This window comes from Armigeres subalbatus, chromosome 3 (assembly GCF_024139115.2).
Source record: "Armigeres subalbatus isolate Guangzhou_Male chromosome 3, GZ_Asu_2, whole genome shotgun sequence".
Taxonomy (NCBI): domain Eukaryota; kingdom Metazoa; phylum Arthropoda; class Insecta; order Diptera; family Culicidae; genus Armigeres; species Armigeres subalbatus.
In genome coordinates, this window is record NC_085141.1 from 43,286,525 (window position 1) to 43,297,046 (window position 10,522).

General features: G+C 49.3%; 1 protein-coding gene across 1 annotated transcript; it reads left to right on the forward strand.

The window, feature by feature from the left end:
- Positions 1-217: 217 nt before the first annotated feature.
- Positions 218-2,215, forward strand: LOC134219146 (RNA polymerase II-associated factor 1 homolog). The gene is made up of 2 exons (XM_062697842.1): positions 218-453; positions 510-2,215. Exons 1-2 carry the CDS (start codon positions 380-382, stop codon positions 2,107-2,109), a joined length of 1,674 nt encoding a protein of 557 aa, XP_062553826.1. The 5' UTR covers positions 218-379; the 3' UTR covers positions 2,110-2,215.
- The last annotated feature ends 8,307 nt before the right edge of the window (positions 2,216-10,522 follow it).

Sequence of the window (10,522 nt, forward strand, 5' to 3'; positions counted from 1 at the left end):
TTACATTTTTAAAAACACATTTTCATGTAGCTTTGAAGATATACACATTTTTAGATGAATTTAATGCCATATGCTGTTAAAAACGGGTTTGTTTACAATTTGCGACATACGCCGTTTTGAAAAAGTACCCGAGATTTATTTAAATTTCGTTTCCTATTTCTTGCCGTGTTCGTAAATGTCATTTGATGCCTGACGATCCTTTGAGATGTCATGAAGCGTGTTGACAGGTGACAGTTTTCCATAAACAACAACGCAAGCAAAAATTTACCTTCAATCGCGCGTCTGAATTTTACTTTATTGAATTTGTACTAACTTTGCGTTAGCTTTTCTTCAGTTTTGGAGTGTGAATGTGATCGTGGTTATTGCGCCACCAAACACGATGGCACCAACAATCCAGAACGGCACTAATGGGGCAGATAAACGCGGTGCCGTGGCTCGTCCGCAGGAAAGAAGGTAGGCAATGGTTTTGGCTGTTTCATTTTGAATATTAATTTTCTGACCTCCATTAGGTCCGAGCTGATCAGCCGGGTCAAGTACTGCAACACTCTGCCCGATATTCCGTTCGATCTGAAGTTCATCACGTATCCATTTGAAAATGATCGTTTCATCCAGTACAAGCCGACCTCGCTGGAGCGGAACTATCGCTACGAGGTTTTGACGGAGCACGATCTGGGAGTGACTATCGATTTGATCAATCGGGAACTGTATCAGATTGACCATCTGGCGCAGTTGGATCCGGCCGATGAAAAGCTGCTGGAAGAAGATATTCACACGCCACAGGATTCGCTCCGTAGCAGTCGGCATGCCAAATCCGTTTCATGGTTGCGAAAATCGGAATACATTTCAACTGAACAAACTCGCTTCCAGCCGCAAACGATGGAGAAAGTTGAAGCCAAGGTGGGTTTTAACGTGAAGCAGAGCTTGCGCGAGGAAACCCTGTACATGGATAGGGAGGCCCAGATCAAGGCCATCGAGAAGACGTTCGATGACAACACGAAGGAAATTACTGCTCACTACAGCAAGCCGGGAGTTACAGCGGTGGAGATCCTTCCTGTTTTCCCTGATTTCGCAAATTGGAAATATCCTTGTGCTCAGGTCATATTCGATTTTGATCCGGCTCCGGCGGGCAAGAACGTTCCGGCACAGATGGAAGAAATGTCCCAGGCTATGATTCGTGGTGTCATGGACGAAAGTGGCGAGCAGTTCGTTGCATACTTCTTGCCCACGGAGGACACGCTTGAGAAAAGACGTCGTGATCTTGTTAATGAAACTTTGTATGAAGACGAGGAAGAGTACGAGTATAAGATGGCTCGTGAGTACAATTGGAACGTTAAGAGTAAGGCTTCTAAGGGTTACGAAGAAAACTACTTCTTGGTGCTTCGCCAGGATGGAATGTTTTACAATGAGCTGGAAACTCGTGTTCGTCTGAGCAAACGTCGTCAGAAGGTTGGTCAACAGCCAAATAACACGAAGTTGGTTGTGAAGCATCGTCCATTGAATGCTTCGGAGCATCGTATGCAGCGCTATCGAGAGCGTCAATTGGAACCGCCCGGTGAAGAGGATGATGAGGATATTGAAGAAGAGGAGGAGGAGGAAGAGGACATGGAGGAAGAGATTCAGGAAACTCAAGATCAGGACGAAGATAAAGAAAACGACGGAGAAGGCGAAGAGGACAAGGATGAAGAAGCACGAGGCCGTTCCAGGTCTCGTTCTCGCAGCGGATCCGAGCGCTCTGGTTCCCGCTCGGGATCTGGATCGCGGTCCCGTTCTGTGTCACGTAGTCGGTCACGCTCGGGAAGTCGCTCGCATAGTCGCAGTCGCTCCAAGTCTGGCAGCCGTAGTCGCAGCGCTTCTCGCTCCAGATCTCGTTCAGCGGGCACGAGATCTCGATCGGGTTCGCGCAGCCGATCTGTATCTCGGTCCCGATCGCGTTCACGTTCTAGATCAGGATCCCGCTCCAGATCCGGGTCTCGATCGCAGTCAGCAGGCTCGAGATCGCGTTCTGGCTCGAGAAGCCGCTCGGGTTCACCGGCTTCCAGAAGAGGGTCCCGCAGTCGCTCTGGTAGTCGTTCCGGAAGTGAACAACGGTCGGGAAGTGGATCAGAATAAACCAAACCGTAAAGGCAAGCTGGCAACCAATAGTTTCTCTTTCTATCTTAATATGACATGTATCATTCATTAATGCATATTGAAAATAAAATGTTCTAGAAGCCGATTGTATTGACCTTTCTTATTTGCCGCGTTTCAAGTCATTGGTTACAAGTACGTCCTCAACCCCCATTTCAGTGAGAAAATCAAATTTTATAATTTTGGTGCTCAGCCAATTTTGTGTTCCGTAGGCCCTTAGTTTCAGATATATTCAGGAAGAACTGTGGTTACCTTCCTTACAATTTCCTTCCCTCTTCACTACTTGCAACGTCTTCTTCTTCTTCTTCTTCAATGGCTCTACATTCCAACTGGAACTTGGCCTAGCTTTTCAACTTAGTATTCTATTAGCATTTCCTCAGTTATTAATTGAAAGCTTTTCTATGCCCGCCATTGCATGAGTATGTATCTTGTGTGGCAAGTACAATGGATACACTATGCCCAGGGTGTCGAGAATGTTTCCAACCCGAAAACATCCTAGACCGGACCGAGAATCGAACTCGCCATCTCCGGATTGGCAATCCTACGCCTTTGCTCGCAAGGCTACTGGAGACCCACTTGCAACGTGTCAAACCTTAAGATTTCGTAAAATAAATACATTGAAGCAATTAAAAAAGAATTTCGTTCGAGTTGGTAATTCTCCGAGTACTCCCGGATCATGATACCTCTCGCGCCGCGGCTAAACATTGGGCGGCTACTTGACGGCAGACTAGCCCAAGACTAGCGCAGCAGCTGTAAGTGGCACTCGCAACGGAAGAGCAGCTAGGCGCAGCATCTCTTGAAGATGGCTGGAGAGATATTCGATCCGCCATTGGAAGCACCGCAACCGCTGCACTAGGCACGGTGGCTTCGGATCAGAGAAACGACTGGTATGACGGCGAATGTGAGCAGTTAGTTGAGGAGAAGAATGCAGCATGGGCGAGATTGCTGCAAGGGCAAACGAGGCACGATACAAACGTGCGCGGAACAGACAGAACTCGATTTTTCGGAGGAAAAATCGCCAGCAGGAAGATCGAGATCGTGAAGAGACGGAGCAACTCATTAATTTATTTAGTTTACATCTAAACAGATAACACTGAATCAACAATTTGACGCCACAATACACGGTTCGAGGCCGCATCTCTCCATCCTCGAATACGCCCCACGCTCGCCAAGTCGTTCTGCACCTGGTCTGCCCATCTCGCTCGCTGCGCTCCACGTCGTCTCGTACCTGACGGATCGGAAGCGAACACCATCTTTGCAGGGTTGCTGTCCGGCATTCTTGCAACATGTCCTGCCCATCGTACCCTTCCGGCTTTAGCTACCTTCTGGATACTGGGTTCGCCGTAGAGTTGGGCGAGCTCGTGATTCATTCTTCGCCGCCACACACCGTCTTCTTGCACACCGCCAAAGAATACTCCGAGTGCTTGCAAGTCCTCCTCGAGCATTGTCCATGTTTCATGTCCGTAGAGGACAACCGGTCTCATTAGCGTCTTGTACATGACACATTTGGTGCGGTGGCGAATATTTTTCGACCGCAGTTTCTTCTGGAGCCCGTAGTAGGCCCGACTTCCACAGATGATGCGCCTTCGTATTTCACGACTAACGTTGTTGTCAGCCGTTAACAAGGATCCGAGGTAGACGAATTCCTCGACCACCTCGAAGGTATCCCCGTCTATCGTAACACTGCTTCCCAGGCGGACCCTGTCGCGCTCGGTTCCGCCCTCAACCAAAATGTCAACCAAAATAGGCAACTGTGATTTTGATGCTGGAAGGATATTTTGAGCTTGGCACACTCGACCCAAGAAGGCATGACCAGAATCGGCAACTGTTAGTCATCGGGAGTCAGAATGTGTAAATAAGGATGCAAGAAGTTCAATACACTCTGCGCGCGAAAAATTTTCAAGATTTTCTGATTTTAATGCTGGAATGATGTTTGTTTCCTTTAGATTGCGGAAATTGGCAGGAGTAGAGGAGAAGGTGAATGTAGAGATTGTATGATGTAGAGCAAAAAAATGTATGCAGCTTATTTCGAAAGTTGATCTGGATAGGTCTGAATGATTGAACTAAGTATTCGTACTTGAGCGTGTATGCAGAGAGGAGTACGAATCAAGTCAGTTTTGAAACGGTTGCGTTGATGTACGGACGTATAGTCACGACAGCATGTACTTTGTCTTTGACGCATTCACCACCAGTCCAACTTTTGTTGCTTCACGTTTCAGGCGGGTGTACAGTTCTGCCACCTTTGCAAATGTTCGGCCGACAATGTCCATGTCAATCGCGAAACAAATAAATTGACTGGATCTGTTGAAAATCGAACCCCGGCTGTTACACCCGGCTCTCCGCATGACACCTTCTAGCGCAATGTTGAACAACAGGCACGAAAGTCCATCACCTTGTCTTAGTCCCCGGCGCGATTCGAACGAACTGGAGTGTTCGCCCGAAATCTTCACACAGTTTTGCACACCATCCACCGTTGCTTTAATCAGTCTGGTAAGCTTCCCAGGGAAGCTGTTCTCGTCCATAATTTTCCATAGCTCTACGCGGTCTATACTGTCGTATGCCGCCTTGAAATCAACGAACAGATGCTGCGTTGGGACCTGGTATTCACGGCATTTTTGAAGGATTTGCAATACAGTAAAGATCTGGTCCGTTGTCGAGCGGCCGTCAACGAAGCCGGCTTGATAACTTCCCACGAACTCATTCACTAATGGTGACAGACGACGGAAGATGATCTGGGATATCACTTTGTAAGCGGCATTAAGGATGGTGATCGCTCGAAAGCTCTCACACTCCAGCTTGTCGCCTTTCTTGTAGATGGGGCATATAACCCCTTCCTTCCACTCCTCCGGTAGCTGTTCGGTTTCCCAGATTCTGACTATCAGTTTGTGCAGGGAGGTGGCCAGCTTTTCCGGGGCCATCTTGATGAGCTCAGCTCCGATACCATCCTTACCAGCTGCTTTATTGGTCTTTAGCTGTTGAATGGCATTCTAAACTTCCCTCAAGGTGGGGGCTGGTTGGCTTCCATCATCCGCTGAACTGACGTAGTCATCTCCTCCGCTGCCTTGACTTTCACTGTCTGTACTCTCAGCGCCATTCAGATGTTCCTCGTAGTGCTGCTTCCACCTTTCGATCACCACACGTTCGTCCGTCAAGATGCTCCCATCCTTATCCCGGCACATTTCGGCTCGCGGCCCGAAGCCTTTGCGGGATGCGTTGAGCTTCTGATAGAACTTGCGTGTATCTTGAGAACGGCACAGCTGTTCCATCTCCTCGCACTCCGCTTCTTCCAGGCGGCGTTTCTTCTCCTGAAAAAGGCGGGTCTGCTGTCTCCGCTTCCGTCTATAACGTTCCACGTTCTGCCGGGTACCTTGTTGCAGCGCGACCGCCCGCGCTGCGTCCTTCTCCTCCAGAATCTGTCTGCACTCTTCGTCGAACCAATCGTTCCGTCGACTTCGACCCATATACCCGACGTTGTTCTCCGCTGCATCGTTAGTGGCTGCTTTGACTGTATTCCAGCAGTCCTCAAGAGGGGCCCCATCGAGCTCACCCTCTCCCGGCAACGCTGCCTCGAGATGCTGCGCGTATGCAGTGGCGACATCAGGTTGCTTCAGTCGCTCTAGGTCGTACCGCGGCGGTCGTCGGTACCGAACATTGTTGATGACGGATAGTTTTGGGCGCAGTTTAACCATCACCAGATAGTGGTCAGAGTCGATGTTAGCGCCACGATATGTCCTGACGTCGATAATGTCGGAGAAGTGCCGTCCATCAATCAGAACGTGGTCGATTTGTGATTCTGTCTGCAGTGGTGATCTCCAGGTGTACCTATACGGAAGGCTGTGTTGGAAGTAGGTGCTGCGAATGGCCATATTCTTGGAGACGGCGAAATCAATTAGTCGTAGGCCGTTTTCGTTCGTCAGCCGGTGAGCGCTGATCTTCCCAATAGTCGGTCTAAACTCCTCCTCTTGGCCAACCTGAGCGTTCAAATCTCCTATGATGATTTTGACGTCGTGGCTTGGGCAGCTGTCGTACTCACGTTCCAGCTGCGCGTAGAATGCGTCCTTATCATCATCAGTGCTTCCGGAGTGTGGGCTATGGACGTTGATCATGCTGAAGTTGAAGAACCGGCCTTTGATCCTCAACCTGCACATTCTTTCATTGATCGGCCACCACCCGATCACGCGCCTTTGCATATCGCCCATCACTACGAAAGCTGTTCCCAGCTCGTGTGTGTTGCCGCAGCTCTGGTAGATGGTATGATTACCTCTAAACTTTCGCACCATTGATCTCTTCCAACAAACCTCCTGCAGCGCTACGATGCCGAATCCACGGTCCTTAAGCACATCGGCGAGTATGCGTGTGCTCCCGATGAAGTTTACAGATTTGCAGTTCCACGGGCCTAGTTTCCAGTAGCTAGTCCCTTTTCGACGCTGTGGTGTTCGCCGATGGTTCCGGTACGTACTCTCTGGTTGATTGTTCGTTGCGTGAGTTTTTTTTGGCTGGCTTGCAGGGCCTGACACCAAACCCCTAAGCTTCTGGAGGACCATTCCTCCTTATTCCCGGTGGACAATGGTGCACAGTTTCACTTAGAGTCCCTCGCTGGCACTCGGACGATGATCAGCCGCCCCTAACATTGAGAACAGACGCTGTTGTGAGCCGATCCTGACATGGAGAACAGACGCTCAATAAGATTTCCACCTCCGGAGAGGAGCAAACCCCCCCTTCCCTGTCAGCATACGACCATAGTTCCCACCGGGGTTGGTTACCCGATCTTCCCTAAGGTTGCTCGTATCCCGGCCAGTACCGCGGGGAGGTAGGGATAGGAGTTGCTGGGTAAGAGGCTAAGGACCGCGAGATGGGGTCTATTTTATTCCTTCAGGTACGCGAAGTACCAATGGTACGCTTTACCAGCATTCGCCGTGCCAACGGAGCAACTGTACCGCGCTAATAATGCACGGAGGTTTTATGAGAAGTTAAACCGTTCACGTAAGGGCCACGTGCCACAGCCCGATATGTGTAAGGACATAAACGGGAACCTTCTTACAAACGAGCGTGAGGTGATCCAAAGGTGGCGGCAGCACTACGAAGAGCACCTGAATGGCGATATGGCAGACAACGGTGGCTGTAAGGCAATGAACCAACTACCAGGAGAGCTGTTTAAACACGAAGGTGAGGCATACTGGCTAGAGCGCTGCACTGGGTGATTAGGTTTGGGAGGATGAGGTTCTGCCGCAGGAGTGGATGGAAGGTGTCGTGTGTCCCATCTACAAAAAGGGCGATAAACTGGATTGTAGCAACTACCGCGCAATCACATTGCTGAACGCCGCCTAAAAGGTACTCTCCCAGATTTTATGCCGTCGACTAGCATCAATTGCAAGGGAGTTCGTGGGGCAGTACCAGGCGGGATTTATGGGTGAACGCTCTACCACAGTGCAGGTGTTCGCCGTACGTCAGGTATTGCAGAAATGCCGCGAATACAACGTGCCCACACATCAACTATTTATCGACTTCAAAGCCGCATATGATACAATCGATCGGGACCAGCTATGGCAGCTAATGCACGAAAACGGATTTCCGGATGATTTGATAGGAATTACAGGATAGGAAGAGGCTCAAGAGAGGTCAATATAAGCTACCCACTACGAGTTTCTATCGGTGGTGACGAAATCGAGGTGGTTGAAGAACTCGTGAACTTGGGCTCACTAGTGACCGCCGATAATGATACCAGCAAAGAAATTCGGAGACGCATTATGAGCATGAGCATGAGCATGAGCATTATGACCGCACAATTCGTAGTTGCTACTCCGTGATTGACTAGAACTTGCGAAATTGTACAGAGAACACAATAAATGGGGCTTGGGACTAGATACCCATTCTCAATGTACACGTTTCGGGAGCTCAAATATCTAAAGTCAATAACGGCGCCGGCCACGTCCTTACGGTCATATAGGAAGGCGAGGATTGTTAGTCCGACTCTCGTTGCTACTAGAGACCGAGAACACCTCTGCATCTCCACGATTGTCTTGGGATAGGATATCGTTTTAGTTACAAAGGATAATTTATCTGGATTCACTTCGGTAAGTGATGCGATCTATGGGATGGGAAATAACACTCTCGCTGTCTGAAACTTTCACTTTCTGATTTATTCACTCACCCGCGCAAACCAGAACAAAATTACGACGACCGGCCGATCGTTTTGCCTTCCGCACAAAGCAAAACTAAACTTCGACGACCGGCCGATCCGCTTACTGGAGAAACACGACCGGACAAGAAACAAACTTTCACTTTCTGATTCATTTACTCACCCGCGCAAATCAGAGCAAAATTACGGCGACCAGCCGATCGTTTTGCCTTCCACACAAAGCAAAACTAAACTTCGACGACCGGCCGATCCGCTGACTGGAGAAACACGACCGGACAAGAAACAAACTTTCACTTTCTGATTTATTTACTCACTCACACAAAGCAAAACTAAACTTTGACGACCGGTCGATCCGCTGACTCGAAACTGTAGAGAATAAGACTTGATAAATAAAGATAAATAAATTCTACATTAATACAAACATATTCCTATTGTAACATCATTTCGTCCAACAATAAAGAAAAATGGAAATCCGCCTGTTGTGATGCAAACACCAGAAATATCATAGACTGGCGGATTTCCATTTTTCTTTATTGTTGGACGAAATGATGTTACAATAGGAATATGTTTGTATTAATGTAGAATTTATTTATCTTTATTTATCAAGTCTTATTCTCTACAGAAACAAGAGCCAACACGCACTGAACTAATTAACTTTACTACCGGCCGCGGAATCCAAATCACAAAATTTCGGCAAATCGCGCGATCGTTCGGCCGTCCGAAACAAGAGCCAACACGCACTCGCAAAGAAATTCGGAGACGCATTATGGCGAAAATCGGAAGACTGCAGTGGGCCGGGCACGTAGCCAGAATGTCGGACAGTAATCCGATGAAAATGGTTCTCGACAACGATCCGACGGGCACAAGAAGGCAACAGCGGGCGAGGTGGATCGATCAGGTGGAGGACGTGGTTGGCAAAGTGCAGCCATGGACCGAGCTGAATGGAGAAGACTTTTATGTATTGCACAGGCCACTCCGGCCTTAGTCTGGTAATAAATAAATAAGTGTAAGACCAGCACACCTTCAGTTTTACCTTATCCAGCACCTTCTTGGCCTCGGCCATAGGTACTTGGATTGAGTCAAGCTGCATTCCCGCAAAGCCTTTGCGTAGCCGAATCGCGGATTCCTGGATCTCGACATTGCACTGATCTCTCAGTGCGTCTACCAGGTCTCCGGTCTCGGTTATCTCATCCATGCCTTTGCACTGGATGTTCAAAACTGGGCACAGGGCTCTAACTTGAACCCCATCACCCAGGACCTCTTCTGTCAACTTTTTATACTCCGAGCAGCATCCCGCTTCAAGACGAGAATCATCTCGCTTTTCAGCGTTCTTTGGATGCAGTTGACATCCCTTCCTAGACTAGAGAGCTTCTCGTTGCCTCTCATAGTCTTTAAGACATCGGCGTAGCTTTTATCGTCAGTCTTGACGATAATCGCTTCAACTCGGTCTTTTCGCTTGTCACTGCCATTGAAAGGCGCACCCTTTTTCTCACGGGCTCTACCCTTAGCAGTGACCTGCTCCGCTCCTTGTGTCGCACTCCTTGCGACCTGCTGACGACTCCGTTTCGCCTTTTTTGGGTTCCCGACCTCCGTCCACGGCAGGTCCTCCTCCCGGCGATCCTCTGGTAACCTCCCTGGGTGGAGGTACCATTTTCCTCTCGGTCCTATCCGCTCGGACCCTCTCGGCTGTCCGAATCGCGTCTTTTTTAGCTACTTTCAGGTCCGCCTTCTGCGTGACATTACTTAGCTTAGGAGTTGCTCCGCTGATTGCCATCCGCCTTTGAAGCTCTGCAGTCTGGCTCTCCGCCAGCTGTCTCCTCTCTGTAAGGAGGTGAATCCTTGATTCGGCCTCCTTCGAGGTCTTCACCGCCTGGCTCACTTCGTCTAGTGAAAGGGTCCTCCTTACCACTAGACACCGCTCCACCGTCCATTTTTTTTGTTTGTTCGAAGAGATCATTGCTGTCGAATCCTGCTACACCCCTTGTGGCTGCTGTCGAATCCTGCTGGTGTAGTCGGCTTATTGATCCCATGGTTATCTATGCTTACCTTGACGCATGCAGGAAGGCCATGCGAGGGTTGACACTTGCGTGTTCGGAGCTAGATCAGTCAGGAAGTCTGGAAGGAGCATCTGAGCCTACCCCACGCAGTTTGACAACTGGGTGACAGGATTGTACCGCGTGCTACAAGGCCCGCCACTGACCATTAGCCCATTCGCCGTTTCAGGTCGGTGCCACCCGGCCTTACTAAGAGAATAGA